Raw genomic sequence first — 27,114 nt, 5'->3', positions numbered from 1 at the left:
GTCCTGACATCCCAGGAATCAGTCTGGTGAACCTTCTCTGTACTCCCTCTATGGCAAGAATGTCTTTCCTCAGATTAGGAGACCAAAACTGTACGCAATACTCCAGGTGTGGTCTCACCAAGACCCTGTACAACTGCAGTAGAACCTCCCTGCTCCTATACTCAAATCCTTTTGCTATGAATGCTAACATACCATTCGCCTTCTTCACTGCCTGCTGCACCTGCATGCCTACTTTTAATGACTGGTGTACCATGACACCCAGGTCTCGTTGCATCTCCCCCTTTCCTAATCGGCCACCATTCAGATAATAATCCACTTTCCTGTTTTTGCCACCAAAGTGGATAACCTCACATTTATCCACATTATACTGCATCTGCCATGCATTTGCCCACTCACCCAGCCTATCCAAGTCACCTTGCAGCCTCCTAGCATCCTCCTCACAGCTAACACTGCCCCCCAGCTTCGTGTCATCCGCAAACTTGGAGATGTTGCATTCAATTCCCTCGTCCAAATCATTAATATATATCGTAAATAGCTGGGGTCCCAGAACTGAGCCTTGCGGTACCCCACTAGTCACTGCCTGCCATTGTGAAAAGGACCCGTTTACTCCTACTCTTTGCTTCCTGTCTGCCAGCCAGTTCTCTATCCACATCAATACTGAACCCCCAATACCGTGTGCTTTAAGTTTGTATACTAATCTCTTATGTGGGACCTTGTCGAAAGCCTTCTGAAAGTCCAGATATAACACATCCACTGGTTCTTCCCTTATCCACTCTACTAGTTACATCCTCGAAAAATTCTATAAGATTCGTCAGACATGATTTACCCTTCATAAATCCATGCTGACTTTGTCCAATGATTTCACCACTTTCCAAATGTGCTGCTATCCCATCTTTAATAACTGATTCTAGCAGTTTCCCCACTACCGACGTTAGACTAACTGGTCTGTAATTCCCCGTTTTCTCTCTCCCTCCCTTTTTAAAAAGTGGTGTTACATTAGCTACCCTCCAATCCTCAGGAACTACTCCAGAATTTAAAGAGTTTTGAAAAATTATCACTAATGCATCCACTATTTCTGGGGCTACTTCCTTAAGTACTCTGGGATGCAGCCTATCTGGCCCTGGGGATTTATCGGCCTTTAATCCATTCAATTTACCTAACACCACTTCCGGCTAACCTGGATTTCACTCAGTTCCTCCATCTCATTTGACCCCCGGTCCCCTGCTATTTCTGGCAGATTATTTATGTCTTCCTTAGTGAAGACAGAACCAAAGTAGTTATTCAATTGGTCTGCCATGTCCTTGTTCCCCATGATCAATTCACCCGTTTCTGACTGCAAGGGACCTACATTTGTTTTAACTAATCTTTTTCTCTTCACATATCTATAAAAGCTTTTGCAGTCAATTTTTATGTTCCCTGCCAGTTTTCTTTCATAATCTATTTTCCCTTTCCTAATTAAGCCCTTTGTCCTCCTCTGCTGGTCTCTGAATTTCTCCCAGTCCTCTGGTAGGCTGCTTTTTCTGGTTAATTTGTACGCTTCATCTTTTGTTTTGATACTATCCCTGATTTCCCTTGTTATCCACGGATGCACTACCTTCCCCGATTTATTTTTTTGCCAAACTGGGATGAACAATTGTTGTAGTTCATCCATGCAGTCTTTAAATGCCTTCCATTGCATATCCACCGTCAACCCATTAAGAATCAATCGCCAGTCTATCTTGGCCAATTCACGTCTCATACCCTCAAAGTTACCTTTCTTTAAGTTCAGGACCCTTGTTTCTGAATTAACAATGTCACTCTCCATCCTAATGAAGAACTCAACCATATTATGGTCACTCTTGCCCAAGGGGCCACGTTTGGAAGAGTTTGCGCTCGTCACAAACTCGCAGCATGGTCGACACGTGGTCCTAGGAAGTCACTGTAACTCTCCTTCATGATTCGAGAGAAGTTCCCCCATACTCGCGGCCTCAGTTTGGTCGAGGAGAATTATTTAGTATGCTGAAAAATCGTCCGCGAGTAAAAATTGGTCGGCACGGGAAAAAATTGATATTTTTTTACTCGTGGGTTTAGTCGTAGGTCGTAGTAGGTCGGCATGCTATTCATAGGTAATCGAGGGTAGTCGAAGGTAGTCGAGGATAGTCGTAGACAGTGTTAGTATAGTCGAAGGAAGTCATCTTCACTCTCCACTATTTGGTGCCCAATTTAACAGAGAGAATTGGCGAGTAAATCGTAGCTAGTCGAAGCCAGTCTTCAACATAGTCGAAGGAGGTCGAAGGAGATCTTCTACATATTCGTAGGAGGTTCTCTACATAGTCGAAGGAGGTCATAGGGAGTGTGCTACTTTGGCGATACAACAAGATCATGACACTCTCCTAAACTCCACGAAACTCGCAAATTAGCTCCCCACAGTGGGACAGGCCCTAAACTATTAAACAACCCATTCAAATTGAACAGAAAGACAGAAGTTATATTTATCTCTGTCAATATTTTTTTTCTTGTGAATACACGGCTGCCAAATAAACACAATGATATAAAACAGATAACTTACATATATTAATGTTTTACACATTAAAATACGATTCTATAATGTTATGTTCCTGATATATTGTTCGCCCCCCCATTCCTAATTTTGAGCAATCCTGATATTCTGATCGTTTAAAATAAAACAAACATATGATGTAGGTATATCCCATTTCTGTTTCTCTGTTTTTCCGCTCTTTCTTTTTTCCCTTTTGTTTTTTACAACTATGGGGTTTCTTCTCTCTATTCTTCTACAAACTATCACTTGTTAACTCCAGGAGTGGTACTCCAGGAGTGGTACTCCAGGAGTGGTACTCCAGGAGTGGTACTCCAGGAGTGGTACTCCAGGGGCTCACACATCACTATTTCCCTTACTCTTTTCTTTACTCTCTTTTTCTTTCTTCTGTGACTTTTCTATTGTTAAATTTAAAACAAGAAGTTGTACACGAAGTATATTATGTCTTATGCCGCGGTTTATACTACTGTACATTGCTTCTAATAAAAATACAACAAAAAAAAAAACTTGAAAACAAAATTTGCAGAATAGTTAAGAAACAAAACAAAAATTGTTTTGGAGTACTGCATGCAGTGCTAGTTGGCCCATCACAGGAAGACTGAGGAGACTTTGGAGAGGGGGTTTACCATATTGCTGCCCGGATTAGAAGGTTTCAGCAACAGGGAGAGAAAATGTGGGACTGATTTAGATTGTTTTCTATGAAACCCCAGAGGCTGAGAGGAGACTCAATAGAAATTTATAAAATTGTGAGAGACATAGAGAGGGGAGATAGAACCTTTGTCCCCACGATGGAAATGTCAAAAGCTTAAGGTGAGAGGGGGACATTTTAATGAGATATACAGGGCAAGTTTGTTTTGAACACAGAGTGCCTGGACCACACTGCCGGGGGTGGTGGTGGAGGCAGATATGATAGTGCCGTTTATTAGGCTTTTAGATTGGCACATGGACACGCAGGGAATGGAGGGAAATGACTTATGCGCAGGCAGATGAGTTTAACGCCACCATGTTTGGCACGGACATTGTGATCCAAAGGGCCTGTTGTCGTGCTTTCCTGTTTTATGTTCTATCTCCATGAGCCGGACAATGGCTGAGGGTTAGATATTGCAGACAACTGTTGGAGCATTACAGGATATATATAGTTTAGTTTAGTATAGTTTAGTTTAGAGATATGGCGTGGAAACAGGCCCTTTGGCCCACTGAGTCCGCATGGACAAACGATCCCCTCACACTTATAGGCCTGTCCCACTTAGGGGATTCTTCAGGCGACTGCCGGCAACTGTCAAGTCGTAGCAGGTCGCTGAAAAACCGGCGACTGTCAGAGTGGAACACACACACACATCGCTTCCTTCACCAGCCAGTTATGCAGGCGGGGGACAGGGCAAGCGGGGGGAGCGCTGTCTGAGTGAAATTCACACAGTGCAAAGCCAATGTGATACAGACATACACCGCGATGAACAGGAAGGTTGGCGCTGTAATTAAGAAGGTGAAAGCACCATGTATGGGAAGGGTCACGTAAGTCCTTTAAAAGAGGGGGCGGAGAGGGGGAAGAGGAGGGAGAAGGGGGGAGACGGTGTGGGGAGAAGAAGTGGAGACAACTTTTAAGAAGCCAGAGATACACGGCTGTGAAGCTCGGCGGACATTAACATTACCGGTCGGTTATCCTTGGTTCTGAAAACTACTGTTTACGTTTTGTTTCCCAAGGAGGCAATGAAATTCACCGGTCAGCACCGGCGACAACCTACGAGAACTCACGACCTCCTGGCGACCCACGACCACTGCACCTACGTCACGAGAATTCTCGCTACTCTCTATGGCGGCTTCATTCAGGTCGCCATGGAGAAATGAATGAAGCCGCGACTAGTTCCGAGAATGCGGGAACTACTCACGACCATGAAGGGGACTCCCCGGCAACCACCCACGGACATCTGGCGACCGCATAGTCTCCTGTAGTCGCCTAAGTGGGACAGGTCAATTATACTATCCAACGCTCATTGGGGACAATTTACATTTATACCAAACCCATACGTCTGTGAAGTGTGGAAGAAAACCGAAGATCTCGGAGCAAACCCACATAGTTAATGTGGAGAACGTACAAACTCCGTAGGATAATCCCACCCGTGGTCAGGATTGAACCGGGGTCACTGGTGCTGTAAGGCAGTGGCTCTACCGCTGCGCCAGTTGGCATTGTTAGCTGAGCTACATTCATTGATCCACATAAACCAGTGAAAGAGTGCCCCTCACAGGGCAGACTGGGTACTTCTGGGGGCAATGCATAACATTATCCTTGATGGTTTCCAATATCCACTTCCACTCTGAGCAACATGAACTACAGTTCCAAGTTACAGCCTATAGCCATCTGGAACAGTCCCTGTGCAATGAGGAGCACAATGTTCTTGTTTGTTCTCTGTGGTATTTAAGGGAACACTCAGCTAACACTAGGATAACTGACTGGGTGGCTTCAGAACCGATGTAGGCTGCTGAACACCTTCCAAAGTCCACAGGGTGCATCAAAATAACAGCAGGCACGAGAGAGGCAGATGCTGGCATCTGGAGCAAACTATCAGGAGGCAAGGAGTTGCCCTGGGAATAAAAAACCCTCCCAGAGTCTGCAGAGACACCACATGCAACCGGGGCCTGTGACCAACAATGTATGTGTAGCTCATGTGTGTAGGCCTTTGCCGTGTGGATTTGCACTGGACTTCTCCCTCACTGAGGACAAGGCATGTTAAGACTCGATGTCCTGGTCACAGGAACAGTACGAGGGTCTGCAGCAGATCTCTGCATGTTTCCTGCTCAATAAACGGATGATTCACTCTGATTTCATTGAGGAGATGACTGCATTGACTTGCCTGGGATTGGCCACCACTACTGGCAGACACATCGACTGCCCATCGACGGCTCCCACTGACAATCTTTCCTTCAACAGGGACAGCTTTAGTTCTATTAATTTTAGAGACAGTGTGGAAACAGGCCCTTCGGCCCACTGAGTCCGCGCCGACCAGCGATCCCCGCACACTAACACTATCCTGCACACACCAGGGACAATTTACATTTATACCAAGCCAATTTACCTACAAACCTGTACGACTTTGGAATGTGGGAGGAAACCGAAGATCTCGGAGGAAACCCACGCGGTCACGGGGAGAACTTACAAACTCCGTACAGACAGCACCTTAAGTCAGGATCGAACCCGGGGTCTCTGGCGCTGCAAGCTCTACAATGACGCCATTTAGGCTTCTACTATATTTCAGCAGGATTAAGAGAAGCAGGAGGGATGGGAAGGTTTTGCACGGGTTCCACAACAGCAGCTTCAAGAAGGAAGCTAATACATCAAAGACCCACACCACCCTGACCACGCTCTCATCTCCCTGCTACCATCTGGTAGAAGGTGCAGAACTGTGGCCTCCAGCTTCAAGAACAGCTTCTCATCAACCATCAATCAGGCTCTTGAACCACCCTGACAACACTAACTACAACCCTACCTCAGCAATGATCTACTGTGGTAATTTGGTTTGCACTATTAGCTCTGGTTCTCGAGTATAACTGATAGTCTGTTGTTGTTCTATTTTGTCATAAGGTCATAGTGATTGGAGCAGAATTAGGCTATTCGGCTCATCAAGTCTACTCCGCCATTCAATCATGGCTAATCTATCTCTCTCTCCTAACCCCATTCTCCTGCCTTCTCCCGATAGCCTCTGACACCCGTACTAATCAAGAATCTATCTATCTCTGCCTTAAAAATATCCACTGGCTTGGCCTCCACTGCCTTCTGTGGCAAAGAATTCCACAGATTCACCACCCTCTGATGAAATAAATTTCTCCTAGTTTCCTTCCCAAAAGAACGTCCTTTAATTCTGGGGCGATGACATTTGCATTATTGCTTATTCCATGTTTATTTGTTGTGCTGTGTTAACGTCCCCGTGAAGCTGCAGTAAAAATATCATTGTCCTGGTCCCAGTGGAGATGCCAGTTAAACCTGCCACAGAGAGATGAGCAGAGAAGGCAGGCATTGTGCACGTGGGATATCAGAGGCAGCCCAATAAAGAACTGCGGCCAAGTTAGAACCCCGAGTGACCTCCACTATCCAGGCATTGCTACCGATGCAGGAAACAGGGAGATCAGCTGACATAACCCTGAACAAACCATTCCTGCCCTTCATTTCATTGTCCAGAACAAGAATGAGAGAAGATACACAAAATGCTGGAGTAACTCAGTGGGACAGGAAGCATCTCTGGATAGAATGAATGGGTGATGTTTCAGGTTGAGACCCTTCTTCAGACTTTCGAAGGGTCTGAAGAAGGGTCTCGATCTGAAACGTCACCCATTGAGGCTGAAGCAGGGTCTCGACCTGAAACGTCACCCATTCCTTCTATCTAGCGATGCTGCCAGTCCGGCTGAGTTCCTCCAGCATTTTGTGTCTATCTTCGGTGTAAAGGGCCTGTCCCACGAGCACGCGGCAAGCGCGACCTAAAGAGCCTGTCCCACGAGCATGCGGCAAGCGTGACCAAGCCAGAAGCGGGGGCCGCGCGAAGGTCGAATGAGTGACATGAAGTTCGATCGAAGTCCACGGGAAGTTCGCGAGTGACGTATGGCGTCGAGGCGGCTGCGGGGCGGCAGGCCGTTGCCGCGCGGAATTTTTGAACACGGTCAGTTTTTCGGAGCCCCGCGCGATGTCGGGACCAGCTCCGCACAACTCCATACGGCTTCGGCGATCAAAGTGGGACCGGCCCCGCGAGGCCGTAGTGCTCAAGCGACCACGTTAGGTCGCGCTTGCCGCATGGAGTTGCTTAGGTCGCGCTTGCTGCATGGAGTCGCATGCTCGTGGGACAGGCCCTTAAATCAGCATCTGCAGTTCCTTCCCACACAAGAATGAGCGAAACTACCCCAGGATCACGATGCTTCTGAACCTCTGCACCTACCTCTATCAACGTTAGCTCGGAGAGATGTCAACATGCCCTCTGACACAAGAGTCTTATACAGGGCACCTTTGCACGCACGCTCAGATTTGCGGGACCCAGAGGCTTCTGTTTTTTTACTCAGTTCCTTGTTTTCACCTTTCACTTCACTTAGTGCATCGTGGGGAAGTATTTGATCCGTGACAGGAAACATTTCAGTTTTGACAGGGCTGGTGGCGATCTTCTCAAGATCACAAACCTTTGAAAGGTTGTCAAGTTCGGAGACCTTCTCCGCGGGTAATTTGATTTGTTTTGGTTTAATTTTTTTCTTTGGTGGGCTGGAGTCAACGTGCAACTGATTTTCCGTTGACTTTGGTGAACATCGAGCACTTTTCACTGGACTTCCCGAAGGCTTTTCAGTGCCCCAGTCACCCTTAGCCACAGCGTCTATAGTGTACATTAAGCTATCAATGTCAGAATCCAATGATTTCCGCTTCTTGCCACTTTTTTTAAATGTCTGTTTATCAACTTTGGTAGATTCGAGTTTAACTTTCTTCTTTTTCTTCTTCTTCTTCATTTTTTCCCCTTTGTTAAGACTCGTCACAGAATTGCCAGTTAGCAAAGACAAGGGTTTGTCGTTGGTGATCCACTCCTTGGGCCCAGCTTCATCATCACTCTGTGTACCGAGGGCCGGATTGCCAGACGGGATCTCAGGCTGACACTGCTCCTCCTCCATCTCTGTCCCAGGCTCATTCTTCACTCCCTCTGTAACCAGCCGATCCGAGCACATCTGAACAAAATGACAACACACGAGGCAATTAACTCAGAACACAGACGAGAGTTTGCACGACTTTCAATTTCCATTACGGATAACAGGGGGCCAGCCTGTGAATACAGCTGCCAACTGCGCCCGCACATATTCCCACCCCCATCCAGGGATCCCAGCAGTCCTTCCAGGTGAGACGGAGGTTCACGTGCACCTCCTCTAACCACATCTACTGTATCCGGTGCTCCCGATGTGGCCTCCTGTACATCGGCGAGACCAAGCGTAGACTCGGCGACCATTTTGCTTAACACTTGTGCTCGGTCCGCCAAGGCCTACTGGATATCCTGGTTGCTAACCATTTTAATTCCTCTTCCCATTCCCACACTCACCTGGGCCTCCTCCATTGCCAGATCGAGGCCACACGCAAACTGGAGGAACACCACCTCATATCACCTTGGGGAGCTTACAACCCAGCGGTATGAACATTGAATTCTCCAATTTTAAGTAACTAACAAGCAACAATAGACAATAAATGCAAGAGTAGGCCATTCGGCCCTTCGAGCCAGCACCACCATTCATTGTGATCATGGCTGATCATCCACAATCAGTATCCCATTCCTGCCTTTTCCCATTATCCCACGACTCCGCTATCCCCATATCCCCTAAACACCCCCCTCCTTTTCCTTCTCCCTCTCTTCCCTGTGCCCCACTTGGATACGCACCCATTTCTCCCACTATCCCACCTCTGCTTCCATCTACATCCCTTCCTCTGGGCTTACAAATCACTCCTCCCCTTATCATTTGTTTAAGAAGGAACTGCAGATGCTGGAACAATCTCCATAGATGCTGCCTCACCTGCTGAGTTTCCCCAGCATTTTTATCTACCTTCTCCTTATCATAGTCTTTTTTTTCATCTCTGGCCTTCGTCCAACCATCTGCCAATCCCACCCCTCCCCTGTGTCCACCTATCACTTGCCGAGTTCTGGCTCGCCCCAGCTTTCTTCCCCACCCCCCACAATCAGTCTGAAGAAGGGTCCCGACCCAAAATGCCACCTATCCATGTTCTCCAGGGATGCTGTCTGACCCGTTGAGTTACTTTTGCACTGTGTATTGTTTATTTGCTTGTTCTACATTTTATCCAATAAAATCATGCTACTCATGAGTAGAATAGATCCACTTCTGCGACATCACGCAGAGAGTTGCCACGTTCTGGCCCCATGTTGCAATTATCATGTGCCTGACTCGCCCAGTTACTCCTGCACTTTAGCACTTGTTTAAAAAATATATATATTCACAGCAGCTTCATCACATTACCAATAGCCCCATTTAATCATAAGATCATAAGTGATAGGAGTAGAATTAGGCTATTCGGCCCATCAAGTCTACTCCGACAGATGGCACAATGGGCTAAGTGTTCGGCTGGCGACCGGAAGGTAGCCGGTTCGAATCCCGCTTGGAGTGCATACTGTCGTTGTGTCCTTGGGCAAGACACTTCACCCACCTTTGCCTGTGTGTGAATGTGTGTGAGTGATTGGTGGTGGTCGGAGGGGCCGTAGGCGCAGAATGGCAGCCACGCTTCCGTCAGTCTGCCCCAGGGCAGCTGTGGCTACAGAAGTAGCTTACCACCACCGAGTGTGACTGAGGAGTGAATGAATAATGCGATGTAAAGCGCCTTGAGTATTAGAAAGGCGCTATATAAATCCCATCCATTATTATTATTATTATGGCTCATCTATGGGGCCTGTCTCACTTTCAGGACCTAATCCACGACCTCTGCCGTGTTTGCCCTTGACTCATACTCGCAGCATGGTCGTCACGAGGTCGTAGAAGGTCGTAGGTAGGTCATAGGAAGGTCGTGATGCTTGACGTAGGTACTCGTGGCATCAAGGAGGTCGTGGCGTTTGATGAAAAATGTCCACGAGTAAAAAAGGTTGTGAATTAGGTGGTGAAAGTGGGACAGGCCCTTATCTCTCCCTCCTAACCCCATTCTCCTGCCTTCTCCCCATAACCCCTGACACCTGTAATCAAGTTGCTTTTATTCCAATTGCTTCTTATTAACACTAATAAATATAAATGTTCAAAATAATAAAGCCTACGATTGTTTGAGTCTGAGTTCAAGTCTGATTTTTCCACCTCCTGACTGTCCACAGCCTGGAGCATTAATCTTTAATTTATGGAGACACCATAATCCTGGATGGTTGGCAATGCTATTTGTAAACAATTGAAGAGCAAAGAGGCTGCCAATAATTATAATTAACATCAGCAACAGCACTTGGCAACAGCAATGCATTTAATAGCACCACTGGAGCTATAAAACCCAAGCTAAACTCCAGGGCCGACTGCGAACTGGTATCCTTCTGAACTTGGAGGAGGTGAGGGAGGGATCTGCAAAGTAGGGTTCGCTTTGACAGGAGACAGCATTGTCTGGCAGTCACTATCAATTGAGATTCGGAAGAGGAAGAACAGGGCCTTCATCCTTCGATTTGCCTGCGCTTGGACCAAACACTTCTCAAGTTACCCGTATCGCTCAAGCCCCTGTCATCACAGGTGACGAGATGACAAATTGCCATCCACAGATGACGACATCTGATGCTTTATTATACTCAATATAACCTTAGCTGTAGCACGCTTTGTAAGTTGGCAAGGCCCTGCGAAAAATAATGATCGTTTAAAGACAAAAGTTTATTGACTTTAGGAGATGAATTGGATAGATTTTAAAGCAATCTGACACACCGTTAATGACATTGCACTGCGATACTATTTTAATTTCCAGTTGTACAGCCGTGCATGTTTGGCTGCCCTTGCACAGTGCAGCAGATAAGCCTCACGGCCTCGACGTTTATATAGTGACAGTTCTGTAAAACTTTTTACAAGTTGTTTTATTCGCTATAAACGCACACACTCAGCATTGCGGCCAGAACACACAGTTCTAGCAGCAGATGGGGCAGTACTGGGGCACTTGCTGGATTAGACCACACGTTTCCCAGTGTTATCCTGGCATACCTCTGCTAACTGAAACAATGCTGAATTCCCACACGGTCTTGTCGACTCCACAACCCCTGGCTGTACCGTGCTGGAGGAAATCTGCATGGGGGAAAGAAATGAGCGTCAGATCAAATTAAATCCTACTCTTTTTTTTATAATGTTCACATTTCTGAGGCAGAGAAGACAGAAGACAAATCTTCTGTGGTGAGAACTTGAACATTAGTGCTGACTAGATGCATCACACATGGTCTGTAAGAAGCCTCACTAAGGGTCGAGTTCAAAATATTATTAGCTACTTTCCAGTTCTGTGTAAAATTTGTAAGCAGTCATAGAAACATAGAAAATAGGAGCAGGAGTAGGCCATTCGGCCCTTCGAGCCTGCACCGCCATTCGATATGATCATGGCTGATCATCCAACTCAGTATCCCATCCCTGCCTTCTCTCCATACCCCCTGATCCCTTTAGCACAAGGGCCACATCTAACTCCCTCTTAAATATAGCCAATGAACTGGCCTCAACTACCTACTGTGGCAGAGAATTCCACAGATTCACCACTCTCTGTATGTAAAAAATGATTTTCTCATCTCGGTCCTAAAAGACTTCCCTCTTATCCTTAAACTGTGACTCCTAGTTCTGGACTTCCCCAACATCGGGAATAATCTTCCTGCATCTAGCCTGTCCAACCCCTTAAGAATTTTGTAAGTTTCTATAAGATCCCCCCTCAATCTTCTAAATTCTAGCGTGTACAAACCGAGTCAAATGTTGCAACTTAAAGGTATCCTGTTGCAGTGATATCCTGTTCATGTATGAGGAGCGTTCGAAGGCTCTGGGTCTGTACTTGCTGAACTTTAGAAGGACTAGGGGGTCTTTCATTGAAACCTACCGGATAATAACCCGGATAGAGTGGACATGGCAAGGAAGTGTCCAGCATTGGGAACATCTAAGACCAGAGGGCACAGCCTCAAAATAAAAGGACGTACCTTCCGAATGGCGATGATGAGGCATTTCTTTAGCTAGAGGGTTATGGATCTATGGAATTTATTGTCAAGCCATTGTTTTTTTTTAAAAAAGCAGAGATGGATAAATTCTTGATTAGTAAGGGGGTCAAAGGTTACTGGGAGAAGGCAGGAGTGGGAAACGTAGATCAGCCACGATTAAATTGTGTCATAGGACCTGATGGGCTGAATGGCCTAATTCTGCTCTTTTGTCTTATCGCACCACAAGTCTAATACACTCTCTGTTTCGTACCAAATAGAAAATGAGTGACAACACGAATACATACATGAATGACTGGGAAAAAAAGACATCCATCATCCAATATAATTCATAGGTGGTGAGAAATGTAACTGAAGACAGTGAGCAGTGTCTGAGATCAATGTGCGAACAGGTTGATCTGCAGAAATAATGGTACAACACACAAACAATGCAATCTGCCCCAAGGCAGTAGCAGAAGCTTGATAGAGCATCATTGTGAAGTGCCAATAGAAGTGATTGCCTGTCAATTTCAATGGCCAACTGCGGTGAAACTCGAGTTCTTGGACAGAGATGTCTGATTACAGCAGGGTGGTTACATGAAAACAGTTTCAATCCCTAGACTGTACTTTTCCAATACAGCTTTTTCCCTTGAGGTCAATTTCCAAAGTAACTTTCAAGTGGTTCTCTAGTTCACTTTATATATTTATATATGGTGTAATTTGACTGCAAATGAAGGTATTCACTGAACCTTGGTACACGAGACAATAATAATCTAATACCAACAGAGTTACGTGCCTTTTTGGTTGATCATATGTCCCAGATAATGGACAGGGGTTGAAATATATAAATTACCAATTACATTTGAGAAATTCCACAAAAACTCTGCAATAGGAGACTAAAATAGTTTTTTTTTAAATAATTTACCATGAATGAAAAAGATAAATGTTTCTAATGAGGCAATAGATCAACTGCCTGTAGCAAGACAGAAAACATTGATGGTCTTGTGTGTGGTGGAATAGGAGATTAGTAAATGAGAACAGAGAGGGTGCTTAAGCTAATCTTCCCCCAGAGAAGAGTAATATCCTGTTTCATGTGAAATGATAGTGTGTGATTTCAACAAATGACAGAGACTCCAATACAACAGATGTACAACGGTAATCAAGATGCAGACACCGGTCATAAAATATAGCACAATATGCAAGTAATGAGAGCACCACGTTTTATTATCAAGAAGATCATTTGCTCAGTATGAACTGACCTACTAACAAAATATTTTCTCCTGTCACCACTCGCCAAACTTCCTTCCAAGATTATGAAAGAAATGTATTCATTATCGTTTTTTTAAAGTTGTGCAGTGGAAAGCAAATCGAACAACGCGAGGAACTTACCACATTTAAGTGTCGTAAACTTATCAAACAAGATCAAGTCCTTAAACCAATCTACGGCAAAGAGCATCCTATCAACGTACCTCCTTGGCCGTTAAGGCATGTTCTCCTGCTAAGAGCAGCATGCTGAGTCCTCCCATTTGAGTGGGATCTAGCGGTAACGAGATATAGGTATGCGTTATTCATTCCCAAAGTCATTCCATGACACAATCTATCACACATAACTAAAGGTTCGTGCCAGTCCACCCCTCTGTCTAGTCTCCTTTCTTGCTGCTCAGGGTTGACTTATGGTTTAGCAAGGAGATTATGGTTTTGGAGATTTTAACATAACTTTGCCCCTGTAACCAGTTCCATTGAGCGGATGCTTCACAAAATGTAACAGCGTTTAAATCGGATGGAACAACTTTATGTTTGAACTGCCTGCAAATCTCAGCCAAGCTTGATTGGGACTCAGGTGTGGGGCTCGCTGTCACTGCTCTCCGAGCTGCTGGACCCCCCACCCCGCAACACACACCCGCTGGTGGCCCTGCAACATCACGTTCACAAGCTGAACACATTGGCACAGAGAAGTGACCAAAGCACGCACTGTGCAGTGTTTGGGAGCCGGGTGGGCCCTGGATAGATCAGAGGAACAGGAAGAGTACAGAGAAGATTTACTCAAGATGGAAAAGGTACACAGAAGATTTTGGTAAGTCTAATATGGGCAGGACCTACACAGTGAATGGTAGGGCTCTGGGGAGTGTTGAAGAGCAGAGGGATCTAGGAGTACGTGCATGGTTCCTTGAAGGTCGAGTCGCAGGTAGATCAGGTGGTCACAAAAGCTTATGGCACTTTGGCCTTCATCAGTCAAAGTATTGAGTATAGAAGTTGGGAGGTCATGTTGCAGTTGTATAAGACGTTGGTGAGACCGCATTTAGAGTATTGTGTTTAGTTCTGGGCACCATGTTATAGGAAGGATGTAGTCAAGCTGGAAAGGGTACAGAGAAGATTTACGAGGATGTTGCCAGGACTAGAGGGTGTGAGCTACAGGGAGAGGTTGAGTAGTCTGGGTCTCTATCCCCTGGAGCGCAGGAGGATGAGGGGTAATCTTATAGAGATGTATAAAATCATGAGAGGAATAGATCGGGTAGATGCACAGAATCTCCTGCCCAGAGTAGGTGAACCGATGGCCAGAGGACATAGGTTTAAATTGAAGGGGAAAAGGAATCTGAGGGGTAACTTTTTCACACAGGGTGGTGGGTGTATGGAACGAGCTGTCAGAGGAGGTAGATGAAGCTGAGACTATCCCCACGTTTAAGAAAGTTAGACAGGTACATGGATAGGACAGGTTTGGAGGGATATTGACCAAACGCAGGCAGGTGGGACTAATGAGGGGTGATCTTATAGAGGTGTATAAAATCATGAGAGGAATAGGTCGGGTAGATGCACAGAATCTCCTGCCCAGAGTAGGTGAATCGAGGACCAGAGGACATAGGTTTAAGGTGAAGGGGAAAAGGTTTCATAGGAATCTAAGGGGTCATTTTTTCACACAAAGGGTGGTGGGTGTATGGAACGAGCTGTCAGAGGGGGTAGTTGAGGCTGGGACTATCCCCACGTTTAAGAAAGTTAGACAGGTATATGGAGAGTACAGGTTTGGAGGGATATGGACGAGTTGGGCCGAAGAGCCTGCTTCCACACTGTATCACTCTATGACTGCCAGAGAGCCAAGAACTCCAAAAGGGACGCTTTTGAATTTGCTATCCCCCCCCCCCATCATAATTCTTGAAATAATGATCAACATGCTTGAACCATCGATGAGATCATCTACCTGCCATGGCAAAGTTGATTTGTGGCATTTCCTCAGTATTCACCACCCGCTTGATAATGGGAAAGTCCTTTGTGGGGTCTGTTGGAAAGGTCCACAGCTTCTTTCTCGTGGTGACGGTGGGCGAGGGACTCTTCAGAGGCTTGTTGGTGGTCGGACACCACTTGTAGCCAGGGTTAGCTTTTAGAAAGGCATCCTTGTACTGCGAGAGGACAGCAGGAGCATTAATGGGAACCAGCACGGCACATCGGTGCAACCACCACAAACTTGCCAACACAACCCGTCATCCCAAGAACAGAAAATCAACCAAAAATTAACAAGATCGCATTTATACACAAGTTTCACAAGCAGATAAATGTTGCCTCGAAACATTTCCTACAAACCCAGACCAACTTCGGGAACAGTTCATGCACGTCAGAAGAAATAATTGTGACTGGTTTTGCAGCAACTTAACACGCACTTGAGGAGATAAGTAAGCATCTTGGCGACAGAACACTGTGTTGTCAAGCCTGAGATATTAGAGACGTAGACACAAGAGACTGCAGATGCTGGAATCCTGAGCCAAAAACAAAGCGCTGGAGGATCTCAGTGGGTCAGGCACGCATCTGTGGTGGGGAATGCTGAGAGAGGTTCCTATGCTCCTTGAGCAGTTTGTAACAACAAAATGCATAGAGTCAGTTTTAACAATTTCACAATATGTTGAGTGAAATTTCTATTTTTTATATTTTAGTGGCACTGGAAGCAAGACCCAGAATATCGACAGCAGCTTCAATATGTTCTATCCTGTCAATGTTAAATGGATACATTGGACATTTAACCTATTATAAAGCATCTTAACATCTTCCACAAAGTCCATTCCAAGCCCAAGGCCGGAGAATACAGACACACATCACACCAGGTTTAATTATGTCTTGCCCACTGGAGGTGTGTAAATTTAGCAATAATTAGTGGCCACCCAACCTGATTTAATTAACACAGACTCCTGGATAGATGACAACATCAGACAGCAACAGATTTAGGAATCAACATTACCTCGTCAGCCCTGCCTTCACTGTCAGGCAAAGACTGCAAGCAGGTTCTGATGTCCCAGCAACTCTGAAATTCTACATGTCCCTAGTCTCGTCCCATCTCTCAGGCGAGTGCATCGCTGGCAGACTCTGGTCTCACGATCCCTTTACCCAATCCACTACCCGTTTCATCAGCACCCCTGCTGCCCACTATGCCCAGTTTCACCAGACCTGGCGAGGCCCTGCTCGTTTCTTCTTGTTCCCTAGTTCTCCTTTCACACTCTCACAATGTGACACCAGCCTGCCCAGGGGACATCTTGGTCGGCATGGGCAATTTGGGGCGAAGGCCTGTTTCCGTGCTTTATGGCCCTATCTCTCATATTGACAGCGGCCTTGCCTTGGAAACTGCCAAATGCCACCGGATATTGAAGGATATTAACGTCATATCTTTGGCGTGGGGAGGGAAGGATGGCTCAGTCAACCATTAAGCAACGTTGAATGATAGTCAGTTGACGGATGCCAGTCGTGCAATGAGGTTGGTTGTCACATCAAGGATGAAAACCAGCTCAGAGCAGTGTTTATGCCTCTAAATATATTCACGCTGCTTGATTTATGCCACAATACTGCCTTCAAAATGCAGAGTTGAGATTTCAGGACTGACTATCACATAATGGTCAAGTTTGTTCACAACTACTGCAAGGCCCAATAATGTGGAATGAATTATAGGTGAAATGATATTTATCACATTGTTATATTAAGCTTGAATAATGAAAGGAGTGTTTCTAAAATGGAAACTATTACTTCACACTCAATTTAAAGAAATGCTCTGATAAAATTTCAAGGCACAATATTGCATTCCTGCACTTTATAAAGGGAAGAAATAGAGTTATAGACACATACAGCACAGGAACAGACCCTTCGGCCCAACTTGTCCATGCTGACCAAGATGCCCCATCTAAGCTGGTCCCACCTGCCAGCATTTGGCCCTTATCCCTCTAAACCTTTCTTATCCATGTACTTGTGCATATAAATGTTGATAATCAAAATTTCCTTGAACATTGTCAGCTCTGATCTGTCATTTTCACACCTTACCCTTCCATATGGCGGGACTGTCATATGAGGAAAAATTGAAATGACTAGGCTTGTATTCACTGGAGTTTAGAAGGATGAGGGGGTATCTTATAGAAACATATAAAATTATAAAAGGACTGGACAAGCTAGATGCAGGAAAAATGTTCCCAATGTTGGACAAGTCCAGAACCAGGGGGCCACAGTCTTAGAATAAAGGGGAGGTCATTTAAGACTGAGGTGAGAAAATACTTTTTCACCCAGAGAGTTGTGAATTTATGGAATTCCCTGACACAGAGGGCAGTGGAGGCCAAGTCACTGGATGGATTTAAGAGAGAGTTAGATAGAGCTCTAGGGGCTAGTGGAGTCAAGGGATATGGGGAGAAGGCAGGCACGGGTTATTGATAGGGGACGATCAGCCATGATCACAATGAATGGCGGTGCTGGCTCGAAGGGCCGAATGGCCTCCTCCTGCACCTATTTTCTATGTTTCTATATCTCTTGTCTGCTTCTCCCCTGACTCTCAGTCTGAAGAAGGGCGAAACGTCATCCATTCCATCTCTCCAGAGATACTGCCTGACCCGCTGAGTAACTCCAGCATCCGCAGCTCCTACCTACACATTATATTCTACCCCATTTTCCCCACAAGGCTGAGATAAAAGCATTTCCCATAACACTGACATCAGAAGTAGTAGTGCACTTGGAAAATAATAATACAATTGGTCAGTTACTGATACCTCAGGTAAATAGTGTTAAGCATAGGACACTGCCTTGCTGAACCTGCTCCAGCAATGACACAGATATCCTGCACGTCAGAGGATGGAGAATTATAACTACCCAGTGAGCTTTTCCTAGTTTCCTCGAGAGTCCACAGTAACCATAGCACACGCTGAAGTTGGACAGAAATCCACATTAACGTTTTACATGAATGTTATTATAAAAGAGCCATTTCCTTGCTTCAAATACATTAAACAGAACAAGATTCTCAATCACCTAAGAATTAGCTTAATTGCCATTAGCATCCTGAGCAATCAAGTTACTCATGACAATGTTCATACACGATCCCAAAGGCAATATGAAAGCTGAAAATGATGACAATCTAGCATCTGCAAATGTATAACATATATATTTGCAAACCTTAACTAATGGAGTCCATTATCATATTGAAACTTACTATCAATTAACACAAGGTAGACAAAAAATGCTGGAGAATCTCAGCGGGTGAGGCAGCATCTATGGAGCGAAGGAAATAGGCAACGTTTCGGGTCCCGAAACATTGCCTATTTCCTTCACTCCATAGATGCTGCCTCAACCGCTGAGTTTCTCCAGCATTTTTCGTCTACCTTCGATTGTCCAGCATCTGCAGTTCCTTCTTAAACATCAATGAACACAAAATTAGAAGGGTTTCGGCCCGAAACGTTGCCTATTTCCTTCGCTCCATAGATGCTGCTGCACCCGCTGAGTTTCTCCAGCATTTTTGTGTGCCTACAAAATTATCATTGGAAGTTGACAATAATCAGTTGCTTCTCTGGCTGGCCACTAGGGGGAGTGCAGGCAGTGCTCACTGTTATGGTGCAGCCAAAGTGAAAAATATGTCGTGTCAGCATTTCTTCAAAGGAAAATTGTGTTTGACCACCAATTGAGTTCTTTGCAGAAATGGTGGAGAGGATTCGGAGGACAAACACAGCTGATAATATGTAGATGCATTTTAAAAGCCAGTTAAAGGAAGTACCATGTAATAGACGGGCTGGCAAAGTCCAAAATAGATAATGCCCCTGTCCCATTTAGGAAACCTGAACGGAAACCTCTGGAGACTTTGTGCACCCAGCCCAAGGTTTCCATGCGGTTCCCGGAGGTTTTTGTCAGTCTCCCTACCTGCTTCCACTACCTGCAACCTCCGGGAACCGCATGGAAACCTTGGGTGGGGCGCAAAGTCTCCAGAGGTTTCCGTTCAGGTTTCCTAAGTGGGACAAGGGCATTGGGAATATCACGAGTAAAATAGCAAGGAGGGAAAGAATAGGGCAGATTAAACGGTTACAAGATTGTCTGTGTGGAGCCACAGGAGGTGGGCGAGGTGTGAAATGAATATTTCAGGTCTCCATTTACTGCGGAGAAAGGCATGGATACTGGGGAACTGGGTAGTCAACAGCGATGTCTTTAGGAGGGTCCATGTCACAGAACTGCTGGCGGTCTTAAAATGCATGAAGGACGATCATCCTCAGGATCTGATCAAGTGTATCCGAGGTGGTCGTGGGGAGAAATTATAGGCCGCGAGTGGGGATATTTGTATCATTGATGCGGGAAGACTGGAGGGTGGCTAATCTTACGCTCCTAGTTAATGAAGGCTGGAAGGCCGGAGTGGGCAAATTATTGGGGGGGTCCTCTCCTCAATGGGAGGGGTGCAGGGGGAAGAGAATGGGGGGGAAGTTGAAGGGGCTTTTACTTGAAATTGGAGAATTCCATGTTGATAGCGTTGGGTTGCAAGCCACCCAAGCAGAATATGAGGTGCTGTTCCTCCAGTGTGTGTGCGGCCCTCATTCTGGCAATGGAGGAGGCCCAGGACAGAAAGGTCACACATTCCTCCCACCAACCTGCTTCTTTTCCCTCCTCTCGTCTCTCGTCATGGACCGTTCTGGTCACCCTGGTACGGGATGGATGGGATTCAACTGGAAAGGGTGCAAAAATAGATTACGAGGACCTTATCGGATCTGGAAGGTTTGAGTTAGGAGGAGAGTCTGGGCAGATCGGGATTTTAGCCCTAGGAGCGTAGGAGGATGATGGGTGATCCCACAGAGGATTCTGAAATCACGAGGGCTATAGGTGGAATGAAGATCGTATGGGGAGCAGTCATTCCCCAAGGCAAGGGGAGGGCTAAGATTAGAGGGCATAGATTTAAGTTGAGAGGTGGGCAACTTTAACGGAGACCCCAGCACATTGCTGGTAGCCACCGCTAGTTGTCGCTAGCCCCTGTAGAGTACAGAGACACCAGCACACTGTTGGTAGCCACCAGTCCGTGTAGAGAATGGAGACCCAAGAGAATGTAGACGGCAGCCACTGCTGGTAGCCAAAGACCCGTGGAGAGTACAGAGAGTCTAAACAAGGGCCTCGACCCGAAACATCACCCATTCCTTCTCTCCAGAGATGCTGCCTGTCCCGCTGAGTTACTCCAGCACTTTGTGTCTGCTGTGATAATTATCTTTGATGTAAACCAGCATCAGAAGTTCCTTCCTACACAGAGTACGGAGACTCCAGCCCACGGCTCACCTCCTTCGCCAGGTCGGTGTACTTCTGTTTTTCCTTTGGATCTAGGACAGACCACCAGTCCGCTAGAATCTTTGTTGCACCGCGATTGTCGAGACGAGGGTGCTGCTGACGGACCAGGGAGCGGTGGCGTTTGCAGAAGAGAAGAAACGCGTTCATTGGCCTGCGGGCACGTTGCTCGGAAGAGTCGTCGTCCGTCTCATCCGCCTCGTGTTCCAGACCCTCGGTACTCATCAGGGCATCCTGCGGGAAACAACGTCACGGCAATATTAATATAGCGAGCAAGAAAAATAACCATGAATGCCCACTGCACAGCAAACCGCTTCACATTCATCCCGAAACCTGATTTGTAGATTCTCAGTGATATCGGTAACAAAAGAGATCTCATTTTAAAGAAGACAGAAGGAACTGCAGATCCTGCTTTACAAAAGAAAGACACAAAGTGCTGGAGTAAATCAGCAGGTCAGGCAGCATCTTGGAGGAGAGTCCCGACCTGAAAGTCACCAGGCATCAGGAACCACCAGTAATCGCGGTGGAAGCAGTGTACAGACCCCTTAACAGCAACCACCCTGCAGGACATAATGCAAAGGAAGAAATAATAGAGGCTTTTCAAAATGTTGCAATGATCTACACGAGGGATTATAATCAGACGAGAGGAAAAATCAGGGGGTCGAGGAAACTTGGATTAGAAGTTTAAACAGTGTTTTGGAATAGTTTTTACTGCAGGATGCTTGGAGCTGACCATGAGACAGTGCGCACATGACCTTGTGTTGCACCATGAGATGGTATTAATCACTCACCTCACATGGAAAGTACCCCTGCACCACAGCCAGGACTTTAACACTCAGTTCCAGAAGGAGTATTAAACTTAAATAAGGATTAAACAGGAGGGTATGAGCGGACTCCCAGAGTAGGTTCAGGGATGGATCCATGGAGATGCAGGCTCTCAGGGGACCTTGCAGAGTTCACAAGATACAAGCCACTGCGAAAGAAACATTCTAAGGGGAGGACCCACCATCCATTGTAATTTAAAAAAGTTGATGATGTGTATTTTTTTTAAGTTTTATGCCATAATTGTGCAAAGATGGGTGACAAGAGAATAAAAATAGCAAAGAACGATGAAAAGATTAACAAGTAAACATAAAAGTATGAAATAAAGCTAGCCAGAATTGCAAACATGGTAAAAGGACCTGTCCCACTTTCACAACCTAATTCACGATCTCTGCCGAGTTTGCCCTTGACTCATACTCGCAGCATGGTCGTCACGAGGTCGTAGGAGGTCGTAGGTAGGTCGTCGCAGGCCGTGATGCTAGTCGTAGGTACTCGTGGCATCAAGTAGGTCGGGGCGTTTTTCTAGCATGATGAAAAATGTCCACGAGTAAAAAAGATCGTGAAAGTTTCAATGGATATTTTAAGCAGGAATGAGTTCATACATGTTTTAATTAATTTTAATTCTTGTAGAATGCAGGCCGATGTATTTTGCAGAGGTTCCTCCTGTAGAAAGTGAGCCTAGGTCCATTAAGCATGTATTTGGTGTGGGTTTTCACCACTGCGATACAGGCAATATCCTGGAACTTGCTGCTACTCTGGAATTAAAACAGAGGGCGGAACTGAGGGGAATTACAATCATGGCAGTGGTATTCGGGCAACTGTTATTGCACTGGGCTGACAAACTCTTGGTCCTGACTGACTTCTTTCTCGTGTCTCAAAAAAGTTGCCAGAGAGATAGTTGCTTTAAGTGTTTGCTTTAATTTCCAACATTCCTTAGATTTGGGGAAGGTTTTATTAGATCGGGAATTGTCCAAAGAAATTTCATTATTCAAAATGAAAGAAACCAGAGAATCACAGGGCAGTTGGTCTAATGTGAGGGAAATGTTAGAAACTGTTATAAAAGTTGTTAGGGCAAGGCACTTACACATTAAGACACAAAGTGCTGGAGTAACTCAGCAAGTCAGGCAGTATCTCTGGAATTCATGGATAGGTGACGTTTCAGGTTGGGACCCTTCTGCCTGACCTGCTGAGTTACTCCAGCACTTTGTGTCTTTTTTGTGTACATCAGCATCTGCAGTTCCTTGCATCTCCACTTACAGGCTAATTCGGCTTTTTATTCCTGAAAGCAGAGTCACTAACATGACAAACTACAGTCAGATTAAAGACCAGATCTCAGCAAAACTGAAAAGAAAATGGTTGCATTTTGAAATTCACCTAATCCCAGGGATGGATACTAATCTCCAAATTTAAAAAAAAGACCAACTGTGTTACTCTTCATAGTTACAAATATTTATATATCATTGACATTTCTACACTCTGGCATCCTTACACTAGAGACAATAACATCAGCATATCCTCCCTCCACTAGTAACAGCACCACCAGGTCATTTTATGCTCTGCTTTACTAAGAAAACCAGAGCTTAGGAGAGGCACAGAAAGTAAATGCAGAGTTGAAAGATTTTACTTATGAGTACACACAGGAGAAACTAGGAGTCCTTCCAATAGCACAGAGAAAGAAGACTAAGAAAATCTGGTGCTAATATTCAAGAGGTGTTTCAACAACCTATTGTCACTTATAATAACCAGACCCATGCATGTATCAAAATAAACCAATGAGAAGTTAGGACTTTACTATGTGAAGATATCTGGTCTTCTTCAGTCAGTGCCGAGTATACAAGTAATGGGCCTGTCCCACTTAGGGGATTTTTTATGCAACTGCAGGCGACTAGTTTGTCACCACATGTTCGCCGGGAATAGTCTCCTCAGTCGCGCAAAACGTCGTAGCTTCTTTCTGGTCACCGCTAAATTTTCAACATGTTGAACATTTTTCGGCGACAGTGGGTTTGAAGCCAATGAGCATAGCTTGACTTCTACAGACGTTGGTGCTGTGGTAGGTTGCCGCCAGGATGACGTAGGTTGGCGCCAGTTTTTCGGCGACCTGCTACGACTATGACAGTCACCGGCAGTTGCCTAAAAAATCGCCAAGTGGGATCAGGCCCGTTAAGATGTTATGTTATGGTCCTACAAGGCTGTGGTGAGACTGCACTTGGAGTGTTGTGTTCAGTTTTTATAACCCTGCTATAAGAAGGATGCCATTCAGCTGGAAACAGTGCAGAGATGATTTATGAGGATTTTGCCGCGATTTGAGGGCCTGAGCTACAAGGAGGGGCTGGGCAGGCTCCTTATTCCTTGGAGTGCAGGAGGATGTGGAGTGATCATATAGTGGTGTATAAGATCATGAGGGGAATAGATTGAGTGAATGCACAGGGTCCTTCACCCAGAGGAAGGGAAACTAGAGATATAGGTTTAACGTGAGTGGGGAACGATTTAAATAGGAACTTGAGGGGCAGAGGGCAGTGGATATATGGAACGAGCTGCCAGAGGAGGTTGTTGAGGCAGGTACAATAATATTTAAAAAACATTTGAACAGGCACATTGATAGGAAAGGTATAGACCAAATGCAGACAAATGCGGACTGGACAAGATAGATGCAGGAAAAATGTTCCCAATATTGGGCGAGTCCAGAACCAGGGGCCACAGTCTTAGAATAAAGGGGAGGTCATTTAAGACTGAGGTGAGAAAAAACTTTTTCACCCAGAGAGTTGTGAATTTGTGGAATTCCCTGCCACAGAGGGCAGTGGAGGCCAAATCACTGCATGGATTTAAGAGAGAATTATGCCCCTGTCCCACTTAGGAAACCTGAACGGAAACGGAGACTTTGCGCCCCACACAAGGTTTCCGTGCGGTTCCCGGAGGTTGCAGGTGGTTGCCGGAGGTTGCAGGTAGTGGAAGCAGGTAGGGAGACTGACAAAAACCTTCGGGAACCGCACGGAAACCTTGGTTGGGGGGGCGCAAAGTCTCCAGAGGTTTCCGTTCAGGTTTCCTATGTGGGACAGGGGAATTAGATAGAGCTCTAGGGGCTCGTGGAATCAAGGGATATAGGGAGAAGGCAGGCACGGATTATTGATTGGGGACGATCAGCCATGATCATATTGAATGGCGGTGCTGGCTCGAAGGGCCGAAGGGCCGAATGGCCTCCTCCTGCACCTATTTTCTATGTTTCTAGGTGATATAAAGTAGATTAGTTTTTTTGGTCAGCATGGGCAAGTTGGGCCGAAGGGCCTATTTTCGTGCTGAATGACTACAGGACTATATCACTTTAAGATGTGGAATGCCCTCTGGAAAGAGTGGTGAAAAATGTGCAAAAATATTTATAACGGATAAGGATAATGTTTGCAAAAAAGGAAAATTATCCCCAAGAAATGGGCAAACAACAATGAACGGAGGTAAATGATTCCACCTTCAGCAGACAGAGATGTGAAATACATAAGTTCTAGGATCAGAATGAGGCCATTCTGCCCATCAAGTCTACTCCACCATTTAATCATGGCTGATTTCCCTCTCAACCCCATTCTCCTGCTTTCACCCCATTACCCGATACACTCACTAATCAAGAACCGGTCAATCTCCAACTTAATATCCAATGACTTGGCCTCCACAGCCTTCTGTGGCAATGAATTCCACAGATTCACCATCCTCTGACTAAAAAAAATCCTCCTCATCTCCTTTCTAAAGGTACGTCCATTTATTCCGAGGCTGTGTCCTCTGGTCCGAGACTCTCCCACGAAATGAGCGCATAATCTGACTGTTATGTGTAAAACACCTGGTTTTGAATGGAAGAGAGTTATTTCATTACTTGTCTGATCGCAGGCTCCCAAATTAAGCATGGAATTAAACATCAAAGAGGACACCAGCACAGCAGGGTTTGTGGCAGTTATTGATCAGTAACAAGTGGAGGTGGGGAAACCTAAATTGTGAGCAGAAGCACACTGCATTTAACTAATGTAGTGGCGTCAGATGGGTAACCTTGGAGGACCAGCAGCGAGGATTCGCTGGGTAGGTAGTCTGGTCATGCTTGATGTTATTGCAGGAACCACACATGTTCCCATGCAAGCAAACCCATGGTACAGAAACACTAGCCCTGGGGGCACAAGGAACTGAAGATAGACACAAAAAGCTGCAGTAACTCAACGGGTCAGGCAGGATCTCTGGAGAAAAGGAATGGGTGACGTTTCGGGACGAGACCCTTCTTCAGACTGTAGATGCTGGTTTTCAAAAACAGGCACAAAGTGCCGGAGTAACTCAGTGGGTCAGGCAGCATCTCCGGAGAACGTGGGTAGGTTACATTTTTCGGACTGATTGTGGCGAGGGACCAAGCTGGAAGAGAGGAGGGGCAGGGACTGTCCTGGACTCCCCGAGTCACAGACACCACTGTACGTGTTACACCTCTCCGCTGCTCGGCTCCAGGCGGACGTCATCAATGGGACCCAGCCTTGCTGTCATTCCCAGCATTACACAAAGGAGCAGACCTCTCCGTTCCAACAGTGGCCAGGTCTGGTGCAGGCAGGGATAGGGTTGCATTAGCAGGGGCTTCTCAGCCTGGCAATTGGAAGCTGTGTTTATCAAAACTAGTTTACTCTCATTATTTTATTATTTTACTGATTTGTAAATATTTTAGTTTTAAGAAACGAGTGATTTTAATCATTTATATATTATTTTAATGATGTCTCAATATTGGAGGCATTTGGAAACTTGCAAGATTCAACAGATGACAATGTTTCACCCCTCTGTGCTTCTGCCAAGTCGGGCTGGTGCAGGGGGTGCCTCACCATTCACCGGCCAGGGGCCAGACACAGGGGGGACCACTTGGTGTGAGGTCCAGCAAGGCCAGCTCTACGCACTGACCCACGGACTGGACACCATCCCTCTGCACTGACTGGACACTGAGATTACTCCACACTGAACCACAGACAATAGACAATAGGTGCAGGAGGAGACCACTCGGCCCCTAAAGCCGGCACCGCCATTCACTGTGATCATGGCTGATCATCCACAATCAGTACCCCGTTCCTGCCTTCTCCCCATATCCCCTGACTCCGCTATCTTTAAGAGCTCTATCTAACTCTCTCTTGAAAGCACCCAGAGAATTGGCCTCCACAGCCTTCTTAGGCAGAGAATGCCACAGTGTGAAAAAGTTTTTCATCATCTCCGTTCTAAATGGCTTACCCCTTATTCTTAAACTGTGGCCCCTGGTTCTGGACTCGCCCAACATTGGGAACATGTTTCCTGCCTCTAGCGTGTCCAAACCCTTAATAATCTTCCATGTCTAAGACAATCTAGGACTGGACATGGTTCCGCTGCATTGACCCACAGGCTGGCCACAGAGATCACCACACTGAACCACAGAGGTGCGGGTGGATGCTGAGACCCAGCCCAGTGCGCAGGACAATTGTGGTCCAGTGGGTCATCCCGCTGACCCCTGCCCGAGCATACAATCGCCAGCGGGCAGCAGGAAGAGGGAGGGAAGGAGGAAATCTGAGAAGCCACACAAACCACTACTTACGATGGTGTCGTGGTTACAGTGGAATAGAGACAAATGCA

General features: G+C 45.9%; 1 protein-coding gene across 2 annotated transcripts in view; it reads right to left on the bottom strand.

Moving 5' to 3' along the window:
- Positions 1-27,114, bottom strand: part of bbx (BBX high mobility group box domain containing) — a 166,666-nt gene that overhangs the window by 27,298 nt on the left and 112,254 nt on the right. For both annotated transcript variants that reach the window (XM_033033367.1, XM_033033368.1), the window contains exons 4-8: positions 20,686-20,925; positions 15,350-15,548; positions 13,626-13,693; positions 11,201-11,281; positions 7,456-8,221 (exon numbers count right to left, since the gene is read on the bottom strand). In XM_033033367.1, the coding sequence (XP_032889258.1) occupies positions 7,456-8,221; positions 11,201-11,281; positions 13,626-13,693; positions 15,350-15,548; positions 20,686-20,925 (1,354 nt within the window). The remainder of the gene's footprint in view (positions 1-7,455; positions 8,222-11,200; positions 11,282-13,625; positions 13,694-15,349; positions 15,549-20,685; positions 20,926-27,114) is intronic.

The sequence above is a fragment of the Amblyraja radiata genome, chromosome 14 (assembly GCF_010909765.2).
Source record: "Amblyraja radiata isolate CabotCenter1 chromosome 14, sAmbRad1.1.pri, whole genome shotgun sequence".
NCBI classification, from domain to species: domain Eukaryota; kingdom Metazoa; phylum Chordata; class Chondrichthyes; order Rajiformes; family Rajidae; genus Amblyraja; species Amblyraja radiata.
This window is presented reverse-complemented; position numbering and strand designations above follow the sequence as displayed.